The sequence below is a fragment of the Lissotriton vulgaris genome, chromosome 2_1, assembly GCF_964263255.1.
Source record: "Lissotriton vulgaris chromosome 2_1, aLisVul1.2, whole genome shotgun sequence".
Taxonomy (NCBI): Eukaryota; Metazoa; Chordata; class Amphibia; order Caudata; family Salamandridae; genus Lissotriton; species Lissotriton vulgaris.
In genome coordinates this window covers 882,195,848-882,219,823 of record NC_141687.1, presented here as the reverse complement: position 1 = coordinate 882,219,823, position 23,976 = coordinate 882,195,848, and the positions used below count along the sequence as shown (strand labels likewise).

Below are 23,976 nucleotides of genomic sequence, written 5' to 3'. Positions count from 1 at the left end.
TAAAGGATATTGCAAGTCATCTCACAGTTCAATAACCTTCTAAAGGATCTCAACCTTTGGTTACATTCCTCTATATAGTTATGGAAGTTATCCATAGTTTGCAATATCTTTAGTAGTTCTAGTTAGGACCATACTTCCATAGGAAAATAATTTTGGGTTACTTATAACATCGATGCCATCTGACCCATCTGTGAAAAACGTTCCAGAAATAGCCTCCTCCACCTCACTCAGCTCTTTCCTGTAAAGGTTCGAGGTGATCCATCAATTGAGTGCCAACAAAATATGTGGTGGTGGGGGGAATTAGACCCGTAACAACCCGATCAGAATAAAACCAGAAAATGTGCTTTTCGTGATTTGATGCAATTCCATTCCGTAGTTTTCACGAAATGACAGCTAAAAAATATAGAGAGATTTTTTATGCTGCGGATAATAAGTGGAGCTTACCAATTTCAAGTCGAGATTTGGTTGGCAGCCACCAAATAAACAACATTGTGGGGGCAGCCATCTTAGGACTAGTTGACTCTGCCCCCTGTCCTGAGAAAACGCAAAACCTAAGATATAGGGGGACATATCCCACACATCCTGGTTGGTAGGGTAGTGCTCCTAGAGGCTTGAAGGGACTCTTCCCTCTGGTGCAAAAATGTATTTTGCCCCACATTTGCAGATAAAAATTGTGGCCTCCTACACTTACAAAAAAAGGGGAGAGGGTAGTGGGGTGGGCAAGGGCTTGGGGTGGCACATATTAATTAATAAGGGAAGGGGCGCAACCCTCCCTGAGCCTTTCATAGGCCTTGGGGCTGGTAATATACAAACGGAAGGGGCGCAACCCACTCTTCCCAAATGGATGATTGGACCTGGGGACCCCTTCCCCAGAGACACTACTGTTTTCTGCCCAGGTGACTGTGGGCATGCCCAGCCTCCCCTCTCTCGGACAGAAAACAAATGCTGCTCTAGCCCGGATGGCAACAAAGGAATGGTGCTGGCTCACAGCAACACACAGTATAATGCCGTCTGGGGAGCTAACTGGGGCCGCGGGGTCTTGAAGCTCCCCTGTAGTCCACATTGGAAGGTAGATTGCAGGTGCCCCTACAGGACACCTGTGGTTCCCAGTTTTAAAAATTCAAAAATATAAATAAGAGTTGCTGGCTCCTGCGCAGCTATGGGGTCGCTTTCAAGGAGTTAGTTAGGGGCCCTGGGCCTCGTCCAGCAAAAATTAAGCATGTGGGCACCAGGACACCCAAATAATATATATATTTTTTTAAATGAATAATAAATGAGCAGCAGGTGTTGCTCATTTATTATTCACTACTCCTTGCCAGACGCACCGCATAATGCTCTGCAAGGGCGTTATAAATATAATTTCTGATAGATACATCTGCCAGTGGATTCCTCACCTTGTGAATATCTCCTTGCGTCAGCAACATTCGGAAATTCTTTTTGTAGCTTCGCGCCGACGTGGACTTGGACGTCATAGAGACACGGCATCGCTCGCGACTCCGCTGACGTCACCGACGCCTACAATAGGCCCACGCCGGCGTGATGAATCAGTTCCCTTTTTTCCTTGTTTTCTTGTTCTCTTGCCTCTTTGTCTCCCTAAAATGTCGACAAAGAAGACCGGATTCATGCCCTGCAGGGAGTGCGGGAAGAGGATGTCCATTACAGATCCGCACCAAGACTGTATTTGGTGTTTAACCACTTGGGTGCTTGAGATATTCCCCTCCTGTGCTGCATTCTCTGAATTCCCATTGTTCATGACGAGCTCAGCTCGTCATGAGCACAGCTCAACCGTGCCTCATGACGAGCTGAGCTAGTCATGAGCAGCGAAGGGGTTAAGCTCCGACCACAACGTGAATGGATGTTCATCGTGCCGAAAAATGACCCCAAATGCCCTGCGAGAGAGGGAAACCAAACTTTTTGTAGCGAAGCTGAAGGCCGACAAGGGTAGGAAGACTTCAAGATCCCGCTCGAGGAGGACTAAGTCAAGATCAAGATCTCGAGAGGCATCGGCTTCAAAGTCCTCGTCGGAACATGCTTCGAAATCGCATAAGAAGCACAAGAGAAGGAGGCATGAGTCTCGACGTCATTCGGGTGAGAAGTCGGGGGTTTAAAGTCGAGGTCGCCCAAAAAGGTTCGATCGAAGGTGATCCCGCCGCAGGAGACTACGGATTGGGAAAGTGAGGCCTCGCCTTCGGAGTCACAAGTTCATTCCCTGGCTCCGGCTTCTACCAACTCCGACGCAGTCTCCGGCTCAAGAGGAGGAGGAGGAAGTCCCTGTGGAGGAAGAAGAATCGGCGCCTATAGAAGAGCCGGATTCGAACCCACCTCGATCGGCCTGAGGGTGTTCATCCACCTTTTCCTGCACCAGGCCAAGACCCATCAGCGTTCCTGAACGCTATGTATGGCGTATTCTCAAGGGCATGGTCCCCATCTGGTGCACCTTCGGGTCCCATGGGTCCACTGGCATTCAATTTGGGTGTTCCACACTCTTATGTCCCGGCACCATTCATGCCGTTTATGGCAGCCCCGACGCCGCCGTGGCAGTACCCGGCTCCGCCGAAGTAGACACCGGCACGGCCGAAGTCGACGACTCCGATACCGGCATCCCCTGCTCCAAGCAGACCTCTGGAGCTTCCAACTGGGCCATCGGATTCGGTACCGACGTCGGCTCCGGCTCCGTCTGAGTTGATGGTGGATCCGGCTACGAGGCGTGTAAAGGAGAGGTCCAGGAGGGAAGCACAACGCCTCTTGGAGGAACGAAGGTACATCGATTTTCATCCAGACTTGGAGGAAGGTAAGCTGGATGAGGATTGCTTCGAAGAGCTGGCTGATGCTAGTGGCCTAGATTTTTCCCCAGAGTGGGAATAACCATCAGGTTCGGTTGCGCCTTCGAATGATGTCCAGCCATATCATGTGGTAATGAGGAAGGCAGCAGGTCTTTTAGATTTGACATTACCAACTTTTGAATTTGTCAAATCTGCTTACGGAAGTACTCCATTCACCAAGCTCAGCAGTGGAGCCGTTACTCCCATTTAATGAGGCTTTAACTGAACCCATTATGGAGGTGTGGAAAAAGCCGCTTTCTGAACCTGCTGTTTCAAAAAGTGTGGCGAGGAGATATAGGGTGGCACCGGAAGACCCTGCCTTTTCAACATCTCACCCTTCTCCTGAAAGCCTGGTAATTCAGGCTGCGTGTTCTAAGAAGTCAGTTGGTGCTTTTCCCCAAGTGCCTGGTGACAAGGAGGCCAAGAAGCAAGATCAAGTGGCCAAGAAGACATTCTCCTCCGCAAGTATGGCGTTAAAGTCAACAAATGCCATGGGGAGGTATGTGCACGCACTTATGGACTCAATGCGCACGTTAATTCCTAAGATTCCGGATGACAGCAGGGGTGACTTTGAGGAGTTGTTGTCTGATACTCAAGCAGCAGGACGACAAGTTATCCAAAGCGGTCTAGATACTGCTGATTCTGTGGCACGGATCATGGGCACTGCGGTAGCCACAAGAAGATCAGCTTGACTAAAATTCTCGGATTTTTCAGCAGAAGTGCAGGCAGCACTGTTGGATCTGCCATTTGATGGAGTTGGACTTTTTGGCAAGAAGGCGGATACAGCCTTAGAGAGGTTTAAAGACAGCAGAGCAACTGCTAAATCTCTGGGACTTCAAGTAAGAGGTTCAACGACCAGGAAGTTCAGAGGATTTGGACGCTCTTCATTTCGGACCTATGGACAAGGTGAGAAGCAGCAACAATAGCAGCAGCAGCAAAATACCTTGTATAGGTCATACAGGGGAAAGCAAAAGGCTCGTCCTCTAGGACGTCAAGCCTCTTCCTCCTCCCTCTTCTCCAACCGCCCAGCCACAGAAAAGCACCTCTAGATCCGCCATTCAGGATCATGTGGGTCCGGTGGGGGGTCGGCTTACCTACTTTCTACGGGATTGGGAATCGGTTACATCAGATCTTTGGGTTCTCAATCTCGTAGAAAATGGGTATGCCCTTCCCTTTCGGGAATTCCCTCCCAATTACCCTCCTTGCCAAGGTTATTGCACAGAGGAACATCTGTTACTTCTACAGGAGGAAGTACAGACTCTGTTAAGAAAGGGTGCGATAGAGGTGGTCCCAGAGCAGGAAAGGGGTCAGGGATGCTACTCCCGGTATTTCCTGATTCAAAAAGGATGGCAGACTTCGTCCAATCCTGGATCTCAGGATCTTGAATCTCTATCTGAAACAGGAGAAATTCAAGATGCTCACCCTTGCACAGGTTCTTCAAGTGCTGCTGGAAGAAGACTGAATGGTGTCGCTCGACTTGCAAGATGCGTATTTTCACATACCAATCCTGAAGTCGCACAGGAAGTATCTCCATTTTACGGTGGGGTCGCAACACTACCAGTTTGGAATCACTACTGCGCCTCGAGTCTTCACCAAGGTGTTGGCAGCACATCTCAGAAGGTCGGGGATCCTGGTATTCCCTTATTTGGACGACTGGCTGATCAAAGCAGAGTCGTCAGAGAAAGTGCTCCAACATCTGCAAGAGACAACTCAGTTGTTGTACAGGTTGGGTTTTTCAATAAATGTACCCAAGTCTCACCTAGTGCCCTCCCAGCGCAACCTGTTAATAGGTGCGGTACTGGACACAACTGTGTGTCGTGCATTCCCTCCTCCTCAAAGGATTTGTGACGTACAGGAAATGATTCCTTTATTTTACAGTGGAGCGATTGTTCCAGTTCTGAAGGTCCTTTGCCGGCTCGGTCTGATGGCTTCATGCATTCTGTTGGTCAACCATGCACGCTGGCACATGAGGGCGTTCCAGGGGTGTCTCCGCAGGCAGTGGTATCAACACAACGGGGATCTCAGGGAGTCAGTGAGGATCTCCAGAGAAGCTGCGGCGGATGTGTCTTGGTGGAGCGTGGAAGGCAACCTGTCTCAAGGGAAGCCTTTTCATCTGCTTCATCCGGTGGCCACAGTTATAACGGATGCATCCACTCTAGGGTGGGGTGCTCATCTGGGGGAACTGGAGGACCAGGGTCTTTGGTCTCCAGAGGAAAGGTTGCTTCACATCAACCTTCTGGAATTGCGGGTGATACATTTGGCGCTCAAGGCCTTCCTTCTTTCCCTTCGCGGTCGATCGGATCAAATCCTGACGGACAACACGACCGCGATGTGGTACATCAACAAACAGGGAGGAGTGGGGTCGCAGTGTCTCAGCAGGGAGGCACTGCGGCTCTGGTCCTGGGTTCAGGACCATCAGATTTGTCTGATGGCAAATCATCTGGCCGGGGTTCTGAACGTTTGTGCAGACAATCTGTCGGCAGTTCTCTGCCGAACACTAGTGGAGGTAGTTCGCAACATCTTTCAGATGTGGGGAATTCCTCGGGTGGACCCGTTTGCCACTCACGAGAATGCTCACTGCCTGTTATTCTGCAGTCTGCAGTATCCGATGCATGAAGCCTTGGGGATGTGTTTCAGTTGAGTTGGGGAAGTCAACTCCTTTACGCGATTCCTCCCATACCATGGATTCCTCGGGTTCTGAGGAAGATTCGCCAAGACCGGGCCCAAGTTATATTGGTCGCCCCGGATTGGCCGAGAAGGGTGTGGTATACATATCTTCTCCACCTCTCCTCTCATCCGCCGCTCCGTCTCCCTCTCAGGGCAGACCTCCTCTCTCAGATGGAGGGGCAGGTTCTACACCCCCTCCTCCAGACATTACTCCTTCATGCTTGGAGATTGAACGGGGCAACCTGAATTCCTTTCCCCTCCAGCCTGATGTGGTGGATGTCATCTTATCAGCCAGGCGTGACTCCACTAAGTCCATCTATTCATACAGATGGTCATAATTTGTCGCATGGTGTGGAGAGAAAACAATTGACCCTTTGAAAGCCGATTTATCTGATGTTCTCCAGTTTGCTCTCTTTCTGGCGCAGCAAGGGCTTGCTGTTGCCACAGTTAAGGGCTATCTTTCAGCACTGTCTGCATTTCTCTGCTTGCCAGACCAGCCACCTTTTTAAGTCACCTGTAGTTTTAAGGTTTTTGAAGGGCCTCACAAATAAGTTCCCTCCTGCTCCTTTTATTGTGCCTCAGTGGGACTTAAATCTTGTTTTGACCTTTTTAATGGGTGCTCCCTTTGAGCCCCTTCACAAATGTCCTATGAGGCTCTTGACTCTAAAGACAGTCTTCCTCGTTGCAATAACCTCAGCAAGGAGGGTAAGTGAGCTTCAAGCTCTTAGTTCCTAGCCCCCATTCTTGACCATTCATGCTGATCGAATGGTTCAGGGCTCCTTTTCTCCCAAAGGTGGTGACTCCTTTCCACCTAGGACAATCCTTTACCCTTCCTACCTTTTATCCTCCCCCTCCCCCTTCCATGGAGGAGGAGAGACTGCATCGTCTGGACCCTAAGAGGGCTGTAAGCTTTTACATGGACAGAACGAAAGACTGTCGTATGGATGACCAGCTCTTCATTGGTTTTGCTGGTTGTAATAAAGGAAGAGCGGTCCATAAAAGAACATTGTCAAGATGGATCGTCCTCTGCATTAAGATCTGCTACTCTTTGGCTGGTAAGGAACCACCAGAGGGTATACGGGCTCATTCTACAAGGGCTAAGTTGTCAAACTCAGCATTGACTAGAGGTGTGCCTGTAGAGGATATTTGCAGAGCCGCGACTTGGACATCCCTCCACACTTTCGCGAAGCATTATTGCTTAGATACCGAAGTGAGGAGGGAGGGTCACTTTGCGCGCTCTGTTCTCCAGCACTTCCTGGTTTTGAAGAGTGGGCACCCTCCTCCGGGAGAGGGGACTGCTGTGGGACTCTATTCACAAGGTGAGGAAACCACTGGCAGATGTATCTATCAGAAGAACAAGTTACTTACCTTCGGCAACGCTTTTTCTGGTAGATACAGTATCTGCCTGTGGATTCCTCACTGACCCACCCGCCTCCCCGTTGTCCACTCTTCTATACCAGAATTACTGTAATGTTTTTACTTCATGGTCAAGAAAATGTGTTATTTCAAATGTTTTCTGCATTTGCTTCACACTGTGTGTGTTACCTTGACTATTGTGTACTGTGTATATATCTACTGTCATTGGTCCGGGAAAAAGGGCGGAACCGATGTCATCACGCCGGCGTGGGCCTATTGTAGGTGTCGGTGACGTCAGCGGAGTCGCGAGCGATGCCGTGTCTCTATGACGTCCAAGTCCACATCGGCGCAAAGCTACAAAAATAATTTCCGAATGTTACTGACACAAGGGGATATTCACAAGGTGAGGAATCCACAGGCAGATACTGTATCTACCAGAAAAAGCGTTACCGAAGGTAAGTAACTTGTTCTTTTGGAGCTTGGAGGTATTCCTAGAAGGCGCAGGGGCACAACCTTTTTGATATGTTTGGAGAGGGGGGGGGGGGGCTGTAGGGAGTGCAGCAGTGCCCCCTCCCCCAAGAAACATAAAAAAAAACAGTAAGTCTCCTTGATCATTAATAAATCAATGCACCCAGGACAGCCTATCATATTATGTAAGACCAGTGCGCTTCAGCTGGAGTGCTAAACCCCTTAGGGTTGTTTCTATGTCTGCACTTTCTTAGCTTGAAAATTGTTTCAAAAAAAGCTGACGTATTGATTTAAAAAAATATATATTTTTATGGCATTCACTTTTATTAAATGTTGCACTGTGTGAATTAATGAAGTATCATTATTAGCGATTTTGTTTTTGACAGTACAATAGGTGTGCTTTTTACATGCAAATATGCTGATCCCTTCATACAGCCAATAGGCCCACTTAAAAATATATTTTGGTGTTCTGACCCATTGACAGTCAGTAGGTCTGCCTTACTTAAAATGACTCTTTATATTGTAACATCACATAATCTGCAAGGCAGGTGTGTGACATTTTATAAAATATCTATCTGCCCAAGGGACGTGATGCTTAAGAAATCTACTTGCCCTGTGAATAAAAATCCACTTATCACTTTTGCTGCCATGCAGTGAGGTGACAAATTAAGGTAGTGTTCTAATTATATGAGGGGTAGCCTCTCTGATTATGCACATATTCGATCAGGCTTCAGAATCTAGCAAGGCGCTGATTTTCCCATTTTTTTGCAAATCCACCTACAAGGACTGAAGAATGTGAAGGACTAAAGCGGTTTGGTTGCCTTGAGAGTCTTAGAACACCCACTAATTTGCATGTTGAAGGGTATTTACCTACTCCTCAACAATTTATTCCCACATTAGAAAAGGTTGAACGCTTACTCAAGACAAGGGCAGGATAGAACTTTTTCCTGGGTAGTGGAAAAAAAAGGGATGTAAAACATTACATTTGCAATAACTCAGCAGACTGTTGCATGAGCAAATACACCCAACCATAACATGCTTATTTGTAAACTGTATTCCCCCGCTTGGGTCTCTTAGCACTGAAGCAGACGTTTGTTAAACAACTCGTTTGTATCGATTCTATCGACTTCCGAAGGATGAAAGGTTAAGTCGACCTGCCAGATTGTAACCCTGTAACTATGTATATTTTCTCCTTCAAAAATGGAATTCACAAACGTTTGCTCTAAGTGCAGTTTCTAGCGATACTTAAGTAAATGTTGGCGAATTTCTGAACGTCTTACATCTGCACCAATGCAAGGACAAATACCTGTGGGTGCCTTTTTGTGTCTTTCTTTAAGAATTGGGCCATGGACTTATTTTATGATGCACATTTTGGTTTTACCCAGATTTGTTCTGAGTTCTGTAATAAATATTGTCATGCATCAAGCACATTTATTAAAACATGCCTCGTAGAAACTTGTGCAACAGTTTAACAAAATACTTTTTCAAGTGGCAGATTTTAATTTGTACTTTTTATTTTGAAGATACATTTTTTTGTTAAACAATGGTGTAATCCCTCATACTTATTTGAGTGGGTTTTGCATTCGCTTTACTTACTGCTTCTAGAGCGTTATGATGCACTAACATTTTTTCAGATACCCAGCTAATGCAATGAGTTGACTATATTAGATTCAATGGGGGATGCTACAATGGGGAAAACTGAACTGCGATGTGTCACAATGTCAATGGAATAGCTAGCACGTAAGCAACATTGAGGTGTGTACGAAATGCTTGATTTCCATGGTGGCTGAGATATTTCATAAAGACAGACCCTGCAAAGGGTGCATATTATCCATCACAACATTTTCAATGGTATGTAGCTTTTTCATGTTTCTAACTTGCATTTTTCCCCTTTTCTTCCCTTATTTGCAGAATGCAGCAAATGGCAAAGAGGTGGCAGTCTCCTGTGCCTAAAAGGTTTGTCTCTAATTAAAAATAAAATCTTCTACCATAGCGTTAATCTTTCTGTAAACCAAAACTTGTAAAAAGTCTTTATATGTGAGCTGGTATATGTTGTTTCTTGTCCTATACTTTTGATTTCAAACATCTCTTGTGTAAACATTTTAATTGCCTTCATTGTAAATGAAAGATTGGCAGTCAAAAAAAGCAAATCATAGAATAATTAAAGTGACATACATCTATCAGATCTGCTATGAAACCGAGAAATTAATACTGTGAGAAAGTGGCTCTATATGTACTGGGCCATAGTAAGGAACAGTGTCTATAGAGTCCACAATCCCCAGAGGTATAACAGAGGTTAAAGTCAGGTCTAACCTTACTCTCTAAAGTGGTGGCTTGGTCGAGCAGTGAGGCAGTACCAGAGGACAGTGTAAAGCATTTGTTGCACACACTCAGTCAGCAAAAGGTTTCACACACTCAAGAACTGAACTCTCGGCCAACTGTTTTTATATTCAAAGATATAGTTGTTTTATTTTTAGAACCAACTGGTATCAAAATATACTTTTCTCGATATGAGTACTCATGTAATTACTTTGCAAAGGGGCAATAAACTTTGTAAGCACAATAGGTACAATGGTTGCAGTAGGCAACACAATTCTAAACACAATTTAACATTGAACTCAATGGGGTTTTCTACATAAATGCAGTTGATTACTTTATAGATTACTTTTTTAACTTCATAACTGGACCCTAGATTCAGTCCTGGGGTCTAGGCTGAAAACAGTTTAGTAAAAACGTTTTAGTTAGTGCAATGATTTATCAAGAATATAAAGGTATTTTAAAAGTTGATTGACATTTAGAAACTTTTTAGTGCAAAACCAGCAATGTTATCCAATGGAAGGAAATTCAAAGCACAGGTAAAGTAGGTTCTCGTTACTTTTGTAATCCAGTACTGGACTCCTAGGTTCAGCACTAGGGTCTCTACCTAAGACATGTAAGTAAGTACGTTTAAGTAGTTGGTACGATTTTGAAGGAATATTTGTAACTTTCAAAAGTAGACACTTTAAATTTCACAGAAAAACAGTCAATGGTTTCCTATGGACGAAATTTAGATTACTAGTAACCACGGTTGTGATTACTTTTGCGGTTCAGTACTGGGCTAAAAGATACAGCACTGGCTTCTCTCCTGATTACAGGTGAGTACTTCGGATTTCGATATTCGGCTGATTTTAGATGAATATTTTAACATTTCAAAGCTTCACACTTAGAAGAAATTTCGAGTCAAACCAGTCAATGTTATCCTATGGCAGGAAAGTGAGACATCGGTTTTCAGGTGAGTACTCGACTGGTGAAGTTAAGGTTTCGGGCATAGACTCAGGGGTCCCCCAGGTTCGGGTCGGTACAGTTGGTACACCCTCAGCGGTACAGGGGCGGCCGGGTGCAGAGGTAGTTAGGCCCAATGTTATCCAATGAGAGGCAGGGGGCCTTCGGTTGGTGGCTGCTGGCTAGCAGGCCACGCGGCTGTTGGAGCTGGGCTCCTGGTCACTTGCTCAGGGCAAATGGGGAAGTAGGATAGGACAAAGGTTGCACTCCCAGGGGCACTCGGGTGGCGGGGTGCAGAGTACTTTTGAGCCGTCGGGCGCTCAATGTTATTCAATGAGGATCTTGAAAAGGGAACAAAGGCTACAGGCTCAGGGACGGTGAATCTTCTGGAGCGACCAACACTTCGAGGGGTAAGTTGGGATCTTGGAGGATAGGTAGGCACCCAGGAGTTGGGAGCAGGGGGCCGTCGGGCGCTGGGTGCAAGGGTGTCTTTTGAGGTCGGGATATCTTACCCCCTGCTGGTCGCGGTCGGAGGGGTCCTTAATCCTGAGGCTGCAGGCGTCGTCAGGGTCGTCGGAGGGTCCTTGGGCACTGGATTCCAAGTAAGAATCGCTGGGGGACGTTCTCAGGGTCTTGAGTCACTCCTGGCCAGGCTAGCCGGGTGCAGTCAGAGTGTGCAGGGTCGCGGCTCCGGGCTGATGCCAGGGCTTGTTACTTGCTTTGAGCAGTACCACTGCTCGTGAGAAACCCATGTAGTCAGAGTCACAAGGCAGTCAGGTTCTCTGGGGTTTTTGAGGTTGCTGACCACTGGAGATTCCGGGGTTTAACAGGAGCAGGTTCCAGGGTCAACAGGCTGGTAGGGCTGGGGCCAAATCAGTTGTTGTCTTCCTCTTTTTTGCAGCTGCACGGCAGGTCTTCGTGTTCCTTGACCTTCTTTCTTGTTTTGTAATCTGGATCTGTGGAAAAAGGTTCAGGGTGCCCCTAAATACTAAATTTAGGGGTGTTACTGGTAGGGCAAGGGCAGGACCCAATGGGTCCCTGTCCTGGGGTGGGTACACCCCCTAGCCTTCTCCTCTCCTGTGGGAGGGGGGGGGAGGAGCATAGCTGTGATTGGACAGGGCTTCCCATCTTCAAGATGGCCGGAGCCCAGGGTCGTGCATCACCTCGCCTTTCCCACCTGAGAGGTGGAGTTGGCACAGGCTGGCACTCCCACCTTTCTGACATTGGTTTTCCCGCCAGTCTTCCAGCCAGAGTGGGGGTCAGAACTGGTGGGGGCCAGTTGCTGGGTACAGCAAGTGGTCTGGAGAAGCTCACAAAGGTGGAATGCCTTTGAAACTTTCCCTGCCCATCATGGGGGAGGAGGCTTGGCTCCTCGTCTCAGGATGTGCATTGTTGCAGGCCCAGGAGAACGGGGAGCTTTCCACCCAGGGGTCCAGCAACATGTCTGCTGTGTGGCAGCCTAGGCAGCCTGTCATATACAAAGAATCTCCTTTTCTGATTCCGTCAGGTTGCACAGCTAGTCTTTTTAATTGAATCAATTTCTTCACTTGTATTATCAATTCATTTTACTCAATTATTCGGTGAACGGAATTATTTCACAAAAGCTCAGGAGTCCAATATGGGTTCCACATTCCGTTCACCGAATAATTGAGTAAAATGAATTGATAATACAAGTGAAGAAATGAATTAAAACAGTCAAAATAACGAAGAATGAGTAAGAGAAAAGCGAAAACATTGATTCAATTGATTCAATTAAAAAGACTAGCTGTGCAACCTGACGGAATCAGAAAAGGAGATTCTTTGTATATGACATTTCTACTCAGCGCACCGAGACGAAGCGCATAACAGGTGAATGCACGCTGCAAACAAACAACACAGATTAACATGGATGAACCTCAGACGACTAGGTGTGCATCTCTTTCTTTGAACTGAATAGTATTATTACCAATTGTCTCACACGGAGATTGCACCCAACATGACAATGAAGGAAAATGAAAAGAGAGAAAAAAAGAAAAAATTGTGAAAATTAACATCAGCAAGAACGATGAGCACGGGACCCGGGTTCCCCTCCATGCGGGAATATCACAAACTGACATTGAGAAAATTGAACTAATAATCAGACTATGACGTACATAGCTATTCGTTCTCAAAAGTATTCAGAGAAGGGTGAATATTGTATACAGTAAATCATTGTACCTTTTAAACGGTATTCTGGGAAATGTAGTGTTATGAAGTTGAAACGACTGATAAATGATTACCTTAGTCCTCTGTTTATGTTTACGCGAAAGTAGGAGGTGCACACATGAAAGGAATTCATTACCTCGTAACGTTGAATATGGGTGGGGCCACTTTAGAAAAGAACCTCGAAGTAAGAAAGTATTATTAGCATCGAAGGCGTGTGGAAACGCCACGAAAGTATGAAGCAAGACGTGATTTTAAGCACCCTGGGGACCCATTGAGCATGGTAAGCGTAAAATAGCACAAAAGGTCGTATAACACAGAGGGAGAGAGAATTGCGGGGTTAGAAAGTACAGAATATCACAGATGAAATGTAAGAGGGAAAGTGTAGAAACCTGAGAAGAAGCAATGTCATAATTGGTTATATTTTTAAAAAATGACTGATGTTTGTAACAAAGTATTTAACAAATGTGAACCGGTCAGTTAAAATTGATTTTTATATTTGTAGATGCCCCTGAAGAAGGAAAAGCTTTTTCCGAAATGCATTGGGCCGTTTTAATAAACATTATGGAATGTGGAACCCATATTGGACTCCTGAGCTTTTGTGAAATAATTCCGTTCACCGAATAATTGAGTAAAATGAATTGATAATACAAGTGAAGAAATTAATTAAAACAGTCAAAATAACGAAGAATGAGTAAGAGAAAAGCGAAAACATTGATTCAATTGATTCAATTAAAAAGACTAGCTGTGCAACCTGACGGAATCAGAAAAGGAGATTCTTTGTATATGACATTTCTACTCAGCGCACCGAGACGAAGCGCATAACAGGTGAATGCATGCTGCAAACAAACAACACAGATTAACATGGATGAACCTCAGACGACTAGGTGTGCATCTCTTTCTTTGAACTGAATAGCCTAGGCAGCCTCTCCGACATGACGTGGATTGTAGGTTAGGTTTCAGGGGGCATCTCTAAGATGCCCTCTGCAGTGCATTTTACAATAAATCCCACACTGGCAACAGTGTGGGTTTAATGTGCTGATAAGTTTGATGTCAAAATTGTCAGTGTAGCCATTAAGGTGCTGTGGAGTTCGTAATGACAACCTCCCAGCACCATGTACTCTTAATGGCATCACTGCACTTACAAAGAGCTCGGGGGGGAGGGGTGACCTCGACCTCTTTGCCAGGGCCAATTTTTCTGCCGATTTTGTTAGTGCCAAATTTTGCAGCTATGCTGCCAAAACTGCACCTGCGGCCCAAAACTGGCCTCTACCCGTGCGGCGCACCGGGGTATTGCCCAGTGCCCGCTAGGGCCAGTCCGGCCCTGGGTGTGTGCCATGTCGACTCTTTGCTTAGTTCTGCACCTAGACAGTCCAGTCTAGGATCTCCTTCAAGATCCTATCTTTCCCATTGGGCTGTGTATGGCTCTGGCCCTGAGGGTATCAGGTCCCTCCTACACTCTTACTCCCCCCAGCAGAGCTCTCCGCTCATCTAACAAAAACCTTCTTTCAGTGCCTAGATTTGAAAAAGCAAGGTGGGGTGGTAGAGCCTTCTCTACCCTGGTGCCTAGGCTCTGGAATTCTCTTCCCCCTGAACTGGCAGGACAACCCTCCCTTGGGCTTTTCCGTAAAGCATTAAAAATTAGGTTTTTTTTTGTAGAGGCTTACCCGTAATTGTGCACTAGGAGAATTTTAGACTGTATGACCACATTAGCACCTTGATGCCCTTGGGCTAAGTTGCGCGGTACAAGTTTCCCTTCATTCATTCATTCAGACACTCAGCCTGCACATGCAGTGTGTGGGTGCCAAGGTACAGGGCCCCCAAGGGTGGCACAATAAGTGCTGCAGCCCTTAGGAGTCTTCTCTGGTCACAATGCCCTGGGTACCATTTACTACGGGCTGACATGTGACCAGAGATGCCAATTGGGTTTAGGCTTTAGTATAGTTTTTAGGGCAGGAACACAGGCCCTGGGTACCTGAATTGCAGGGGCCCAGGGCACACCAAGGACAAGTGCATCAGGTACCAGGCAAAAAGTGTGTGGGGGGGGGGGTGGGGGGGTGGGGGCTACTGCAACAGAAACTCACTTTCTCACAAATACACAACCGTATTGGGTGTACTGGCTAAAAATAAATGGGAAAAGAGTTGCCAAACTGACGAAATACCGTAGAGAAAGCTTGCATCTAGATGTGGGTAGGAGAAATGGCTTTACATTTACTCTGTAGCGTTCACATTTTTAGAGAGAATACTTTTTGGAACAGTAATTAACTTAAATTAAAAATAAGTGCCTCCAGAAACGGTGATTGTAGCCCTTTAAGAATAGGTGGTACAAAAGGGGGTGGTGATGGACGGAGCATCTGATCCAATCAAACACTCACACCCAGTCAACAGATCTGGGTTTAATCCATGCCTTCCCTGGACCGGATTCAAGCTTCCTAGGACCGGTTTCTGGCATTACAGCCGTCTTCAGCCAGGCTTGCTTGAATCCAGTGGCAAAGTGAGCAAGGAACTCACGTCTGAGCATACCCTGCCAAATTATGGCGAACAAAGCGGTACAAATGGGGGTGGTGATGGACGGAGCATCAACACTCACACACAGTCAACAGATCTGGGTTTAATCCATCACCGTTCTTTAGCCCACTCTGCCAACGAAGGTCGCCCAACCTAAAAAGGTTATCGACGCAAAAGCTATCGAGCCGAAGAAGAGCCTCGAACCAAAGCGGGTCGTCGATCAAAAAAGAACACCCGACCCAAAGAAGGCCGTCAATCCTAAAACGAGTGTTGATCAACAAAAACAAGATCACACCACAAAGCCCGTCAAACCGAAAAAAGTAATCGATTCGACCAAAAACATTGAGCCTAAAAAAGCCGTCAATCATAAAAAAGTATCGAACCAAAAGCTCCGGTCGATCCGAAACAGGTCGTCGACCCAAACAAAGTCGCAGAACCGAAAAAGACTGCTAAACCATCAAAGGACGTCGAACCAAAAAAGGTTACCGACCCCAAAGCAACAGTCGAGCCGAAAAAGACTCCACAACCAAAGGCTCTCGAGCCAAAAGGTCACAAACAAGTCAGTAAGCCAAAAACTTCGGCGCCAAAGCCACGGACAGTGGAGGAAGAACTCTTCCATCCTGATCTGAAATCAGAGGAACAATCTAAACTGTACATAAACCCGGAAACTGGCAAAGTTAAATTTTTTTTACCACAAAAAGAGACCATTGGACATGGGCACTCCTTCCCCTGTTCCTTCGAAGAAAAGGGACTTCGGGACGTCTCCCTCTAGGCCTTTTACTCCACCTCCTTTCTATCCTAATATGCCCTTTGTGCCCTACTCTCCTCCACATTCAGACTATAATGATGAGGATCACATGGGGGAAAATCCTCAGGATGATTTTAACATACCAGAGGATCCACATGCACAGGATGACACATGGGAGGATCAGAACGATCCATGAGACACACAAACCATCCCCGACACCTCCGCATACCCTACAAAGCCGTCGCCTACCGACGACACCATTGTGTTTAACCAACTGCTTGACAGGGAAGCAAAATACCACAAGGTTGACATGCACACTGACCCAATACAAGATTTTCTGTTGGACACTTTTCCTACCTCTGAGAAAAATGTCAGGACACTTCCTATGCTGAAAGGGGTACTAAAACACGCACCAGATATATTTAAAGACCCAGCCAGAACACGTGTACTCAATCCCAGGATTGAGAAGAAATAGAAAGCGGCCCCTACAGACCCTGCTTACACTAAGTGCCAGTTGCCTTTAGACTCACTAGTAGTAGCAAACGCTCGCAAAAGAGCTAACTCGCAAACAGCAGGAGATGCTCCACCTCCTGACAAGGAGTCTAAAATATTGGAAGCCTCAGGCAAAAGAGTGGCCTCTCAGGCTGCTAATTCATGGAAGATTGCAAACACAGAGGCTATACTAGCTTGCTACGATAGAGCACACTACGACCAGCTTTAAGGTTTACTGCAACACCTGCCAGAACCTTTCAAAGCTCAGGCTAACGACCTCATGCAGGAAGGGAAATATTTTACTAATGCTTCCATTAAATGTGCGCTTGACGCAGCCGACACAGCAGCCAGGTCCATTAATACTAGCGTATTACTACGCAGACACGCGTGGATACGCATCTCTGGTTTTAAGAACGAGGTGCAATCCACCATCCTCAACCAACCAGTTAATCAAGACTTCCTGTTTGGGCCTGCAGTAGATACCATTTTAGATCAAATGAAAAAAGATACTGAAACTGCTAAATCTATGGGCGTACTGCAGTTCCAACAACATACAGGTTCTTTTCGTCGCTCCTCCTACAGAGGCACCGCACGAGGCAACACTTCAGACTTCCTCTACATATAAAAGCAACACCCAAAGTTCCTTTAATAAAGGCTCCAACAGGGGAGGTTATAGGGGCAATAATAACGAGGGCAAAGGACATGGCGGCAATAACACCAGAGCCTCCACTGCTGCCAAACAGTGACTTCATCACACTCCCTCCAGACCATCTAACACCAGTCGGAGGCAGAGTCAAACAATTCCTACCAGTCTTGAACGCAATTACCACAGACAGGTGGGTGAGACAAATTATCCAGTATGGTTATTGCCTGGAACTCACTTCTACTCCACCCAACATACCACCCAAACACCGTCCTATGTCAAAAGAACACATCACCCTGTTACAACAAGAGGTGAAATCCATGCTAGAAAAGGGGGTTCATAGAACCAGTCCCTTTTCAACACCAAGGAACAGGAGTATACTCACTATACTTCCTTACTCCCAAAAAGGACGGGTCCCTCAGACCAATATTGGACCTCAGACCGCTGAACCAATACATACTCTCGGAGCACTTCCATATGATCACTCTACAACTAGTACACCCGTTACTCCAGCAAGGCGACTTCCTAGCAGCATTAGACCTCAAGGACTCGTATTTTCACATACCTATACATCCAGCTCACAGGAAATACCTCTGGTTCACAATAGAAGGTCAACATTGTCAGTTCAAGGTTCTCCCCTTCGGGGTAACCACAGCCCCAAGAGTATTCACAAAATGTTTAGCGGTAGTAGCTGCACACCTCAGAAGGCAACACATCCACGTGTTTCCATACCTGGACGATTGGCTCATAAAAGCAAACTCGTACGTGCAGTGTGCAAGCCATACGTGTCAGACACTCCAGCTGCTACACAGCCTGGGTTTTTCCATAAACTACCCGAAATCGCATCTACAGCCCTCCCACATACAGCAATATCTGGGAGCTGCAATAGATACCTCAGTAGCAAAGGCATACCCAAATTCAGCCAGGATAGCCAACATGCAGACTCTCATTCAAATATTTCAGCCACAACACTCTTTGCCAGCTCGAGTGTTCATGCAGCTTATAGGCATGACGGCCTCCTGCATATTCATTGTCCTTCATGCCCGACTTCAAATGCGTCCACTGCAAGAATGCCTAGCACGACAGTGGAACCAAGCTCAGGGACAACTGAAGGACCTAGTGTTGGTAGACAGTCGCGCTTACAACTCTCTGTAGTGGTGGAACCCACAAAACCTTTCCAAGGGGTGACTGTTCCAAGAGCTGGTTCCACAACTAGTACTAACAGCGGACGCATCTTTGACAAGTTAGGGAGCCCACTTACTTCAATACACAGTCCAAGGGCTCTGGACAATCAAACAAAAGAAACTGCATATCAACCAACTAGAGTTGCTAGCAATATTTCTGGCACTAAAAGCATTCCAGAAATACTTGTACAAGGCTGTGTTGATCCGGACGGACAACATGACAGCCATGTACTACATCCAGAAACAAGGAGGGACACACTCTCCACAGCTGTCCCACTTAGCACAGAGCATATGGAGGTGGACAATTCCAAGAAACATTTTTCTCCTAGCAGAACACCTGCCAGGGAAGGACAATCAAGTAACGGATCTGCTAAGCAGACACAGCCAACAGCTACACAAATGGGAGATTCACCCTCATGTTCTCAAACCATTCTTCCAGAAATGGGGGCACCCAGAGGTAGATCTGTTTGCCACAAACGAAAACTCAAAATCCCAGTACTTTGCCGCCAGGTTCCCACATCCGTTGTCACAGGGCAATGCGATATGGATGAACTGGTCAGGCAGATTTGCGTGCGCTGTTCCACCAGCTCCACTGATTCCGCTGGTGGTACGCAAATTACATCAGCATCACTCACAATGATCCTGCTTGCTCCCACATGGGCAAGACAGCCATGGTACACAATGTTCCTGGAACTTTCAGTAGTTCCCCATCAAAGGCTGCGCCTCTCGCCCCATATTTTAACTCAGAACCATGGAGAAAACAGACACCTAGATCCCAATCAGATGAACCTATCAATCTGGCTCCTGAGGTCTTACAGTTCGGATACCTTAACTTACCTCCTGATTGCATGAACATTATCAAGTAGGCAAGACGGCCAACTACTAGAGCATGCTATGCAGCTAAATGGAAAAGATTTGTAATTTATTGCAACAATAACCAAATCAATCCATTTGAGGCTTCCATCCAAAACATTATCTGTTACCTCTTGCATCTTCAAAGATGTAATCTAGCATACACTTCTATAAGGATACATCTTGCTGCTTTAGCAGCTTATCTCCAGAACAGGCAACACCTTTCCCTGTTTTGGGTACCACCAATCAAGGCTTTTATGGAGGGTCTTATAAGGATAATCCCTCCAAAGCACCCACCTTCACCAGTCTGGAACTTAAATTTGGTACTTACCAGACTTATGGGACCTCCTTTCGAACCACTCCACTCATGTGAATTGCAATTTGTAATATGGAAGGTGGCATTCTTGATTGCCATTACCTCCCTCTACTGGCACTAACAATTCAAGAACCCTTCATGCAAATACATGCAAATAGTGTAGTACTTTAGACCAACCCTAAGTTTATGCCAAAAGTCATATCCACTTTCCATATCATTCAATCAATAGAACTGCCAGTTTTCTTCCAAAACCCACAGTCAGGAGCTGAAAGAGCCCTACACACACTAGATGTAAGGAGAGCTCTGCTATATTATGTTAACAGGACTAAATCATTTCGGAAAACAAAGCAACTGTTTGTTGCTTTTTCATCACAACATAAAGGTAATCCTATCTCAAAATCAGGAATAGCCAGATGGTTAGTTAAATGCATTCAAATATGCTATCAAAAAGCTGAACGCACTCTAACAGTTCACCCAAGAGCACTCTACGCGTAAAATGGGGGCATCCATGGCTTTCCTAGGGAATATTCCCCTTGAAGACATATGTAGGGCAGCTACATGGTCTACCATACACACTTTCACTAAACACTATTGTGTAGAGGTGCAATCAAAGCAGCAAGCTGCTGTAGGCCAGACTGTCCTTAAAGCTCTTTAAGACTGCTGCAGCTGGTACAGGTGACCACCGCTAGAGGAGGTACTGCTATACAGTTTATGCACAAGATATGAATTCAGCAGCCCACATGCCTCGAACGGAATATGCTACTTACCAGTATGCATCTGTTCTTGGCATGTAGGGCTGCTGACATTCATATCGCCCACCCTCCTCCCCGGTGCCTGTTGCAGCTGCAGGATTCTCTTTTGCATGGCCATCTCTTACTTTGCTATACTCCATCTCTGCCACATTGGTGTAAAACAATCTGATGGAGAAGATGCCCATGTGCACTGTAGTCCAGGGGAGGAGTCTCCTATCTCGTGATACTTCGAAGACTCTGTAGGAAGGTGGATACCTGACTATGGTTGCCCCCAACTTTTTGCCTGGTGTTTTGCTGGTTTTCCGACTTAGTTGGCCTGGGACCCTGCCAATCAGGACCCCAGGCCTACTGCTCTCTCTGTAAAATGGATTCCATGTACCTTAGGTACATTTCCAATTGGTACTGGGCCACCTTATCAGACCCTGTAACTCAGGGCATGGGTGTACCCAGGGCCTACCAGGGGCTGCAGCATGTATTATGCAACCCCTGGCTGGCCATCCAAATCTGACACAACTGACTGCACGACAGCTGGGGCAAGGTGGTGTAATCACCCTTTGCTTTAGATATAGTATACCTATATCTAACCCTAAAATGGACACACAGATTCCTATCAGTCACTCCTATGGCAGGCCTTGACAATCCTGAAGGCAGAGTGCTTGGAATCGTGTGAGATGGTGCTCTGGCATGAGCTGAGCCCGTTTGCAGCTTGCGGAACCAAGTCCTAATAGCTGTTCCATGATAACGCGTACCATATACTCTTAAGTGCATTATAATCCTCGCGGTTATATACTATCTTTGGTATCGCTTTATCAAAACATGTCGAGTAAGGTGTCATACGAATTGGAATACTAACCCCTCGCCAATTCTGGCGACGGGGTTAGCATTCCACCCTTCTAGAGGGACACGAAATGTATGTAACTGTGAACCCCGGTTAAAGTTAAACGAAGCCTCAGCTCCACAAAATGGATGCTGCCACCACAGACACAAGTCTGACCCCCTGCAGCTGGGAGTCCTTCCAGCGAGGGGAGCTTGGACAAAGGGTTTCCTGTCGGGGGCGGTGCTAGCACCATCCCAGACAGGGTTTTGTGTATCCTGGGTAGGCAGGGCTTTAGAGGAAGGTGACTGCAAGTGGCACCCCGGTGCTCACTATGCATCTGCCGGCTAGAACCAGTTCCAGGGGCACACCAGCCCCTGAGCTGGGGAAAGTCCGGCATGGGAGAGGGGAGTAACCACCCCCCTTCCTGGTCCCACCCATGGAAAGGACCTAGTCGCCTGCCAGCCCCTTTCTGTAGTAGGGGATCTCTGTGTATAGTCATAATCTAGTGAATAGTCCCGCCCATGTGCGTGGACCCCGGCAATCAAAAATAATCTCTTAAGTTGTCAAAATAATGCAGAAACTGCAAAGACACTTAAGAGAGAATTTAAAGACAAATAATGCAGCCTATATCCACAGGCTACACTGTCCAGTACTTCAACTAGAAATTCCACCAAAAATCACCACACACAGCACAGCCTGCTAGTTTCTACCATAGAGAAACTTGCCTCCCCCAGTCAAAGACCCAGAAATGATAGAGAGGAAGGTAGGGACAGACAAGCCCCATAGGCTGCCATTATGTGGCTTAAATAGGATACTGTGCCTTTAAGATAACTTTCCAGAACTTCTCCCAGTATCCCAGAATGCATAGCAGGTCCCTCTACTTTCAGTTCTTTTTTCCGGCTCCTGCTTACAGGACCCTGGCATTGAGCTCTCCCTTTTTCAAGGGTTTATTCGAATTGTTTTTTGCACTTTTGACTTTTAAAAGTGTTGCAGTTGTTTCTTGGTGCTCTCCTCTCCCTTTGTGCTGTTTTCTAGGTGTTTTGGGGCTCCAAAATGCCTGGCCTTTTTGTGAAGTGCCCAGCATGTGAGAGGAAGAAGGCCAAGAGTGATCCCCATGAGGTCTGCATCGTGTGCCTTCCGGAAGATCATGTCCCTGAGGATTGTGTAATCTGCCAGCAGCTTTCTGCTCGGACCTTGAGGGACAGATTGAAGATCAGGCTGGCTGGCCTGGAGGATAGGCGTCTGCGGGCTGCAGGTGGGTCTAGGCAGCCCGGGAAGGTTCCCTCTGCCTCTGCTGAGGCCCCTGGGGGGCTCCCCGGGGGCAGGAAGTCCAGCAATTGGTCCCATTCTCCGTCGGCGTCGATGGCATCGACGACGGCGTCGAGAGGGATGACGACGGCGTGCTCCCCTTCTCCCCGGGGCTCCGGGTCGAGACGGCGTGACGGCTCGACGGCGAAGGAGAAGCCGACGTCGAGGCCGCCGTCGACGTCATCGTCGACGTCGAGATCTTCCTACCGACGCCGAAGGCACAGTGACGCGTATCGACGCTCGCCGTCGAAGCGGCGCCGACGCTCGCCGTCGAGGCGACACCGTCGGTCGTCGTCGAGGCGACACCGTCGATCGCCGTCGAGGCGACACCGCCGATCGACGTCGAGGGGCTCCTCGACGTCGGGAACATCAAGACGACGGCGGCGCTCGTCGTCGAGGGCGGACCGCCCGACGTCGAGAGGACGACGGAGGTCGACGTCGAGGAGTCGACGTTCGACGCCGAGGAGAAGACGGTCGACGCCGAGGAGACGGCGCTCGACGCCGGAGTCCAGGAGACGTCATTCGACGCCGGAGAAGCATCGTTCTGCGTCCAGCAGACAGCGGTCAGCGTCGAGGAGCAGGTCACCCTCTCCAAAACGGCGGAAAAGGGACTCTAGTCCCAGGAGTCACGCTGCTTCCAGCGGTGGTCGCAAGAGGAAGAGGTCGCCTGCGGATGGGGATGGCTCTCCGCACCCCTCGCCTAAAGGGACACCGGGCTCGGTGTACTCGGAGGTGTACACTCCGTCCAGGCCCAGGACTCCGACTCCTCCCCCCGTGCCTAAGGAGGACCCTCCACCCAAACCACCACTGCCTTCAGGGGACCCTTCTCCACCTCCGGTCCCTCCGCATGGGCCCGCACCGCAGCCGAAGGTTCCTCCGCCGAGGTCCACTTCCCTGCCGTCCCTGCCTGCTCCTCCCAAGGGGACTCCGAAACCGAAACCCCGGGAGGAACCGAAGACACCTCGTGATGAGCCGAGGAAGACCCCTCCGCGCAAACCAAAGGAGCGCCCACGAGCGGGCAGGTCTCGCTCTCGCTCTGGGCGGAAGGAGAGATCGAGGCACAGATCATCCACGAGATCGAGGCACCGCCATAGGAGGCGCGAGTCTCGCTCACACACGAGGTCCTCTGGGACCAGGGATTATTCACCTACCCTATCGGGGTCACCGGACACCAGAGTGTCCCCGATAGATGACCTGGTGGCCTTTCAGGACGTACTGTTGCGGGGCGCGGCGAAGCTCGGCATATCCCTGACAGTGCCTACACCGAAGACATCGGTCATTTTCGAGACGCTACATCAGAAGCATCTGTCTCGTCCTCTCCTGCCCCTGGTGCCGGGCCTGGAAGAACCTGCTATGGCTCTGTTTCTCACCCCGGCTGTGACGAGGGCGGCTCCGTCGAGATTACTAAAGAAGTACCGGGCTCCCGACTCGGATCCGGCCTTTTTGAGAGCTGAGCCTCCGCCTGACTCCGTCATAGTCAGGGCGGCCCGCAAGCAGCATGCCACCACCCCGACCTCCACGGTTCCCCCGGACAAGGAATCAAGATGGATGGACTCGGCAGGGAGGAAAGTTTGTGGTACTTCCGCGACCTCCATGAAGGC

At 47.8% G+C, this 23,976-nt stretch overlaps 1 protein-coding gene across 3 annotated transcripts in view; it reads left to right on the top strand.

Moving 5' to 3' along the window:
- The window catches only part of SRRM1 (serine and arginine repetitive matrix 1), a 605,541-nt gene that overhangs the window by 325,352 nt on the left and 256,213 nt on the right, over window positions 1-23,976 (top strand). For all 3 annotated transcript variants that reach the window (XM_086956396.1, XM_086956395.1, XM_086956397.1), the window contains exon 13: window positions 9,225-9,269. In XM_086956396.1, the coding sequence (XP_086812522.1) occupies window positions 9,225-9,269 (45 nt within the window). The remainder of the gene's footprint in view (window positions 1-9,224; window positions 9,270-23,976) is intronic.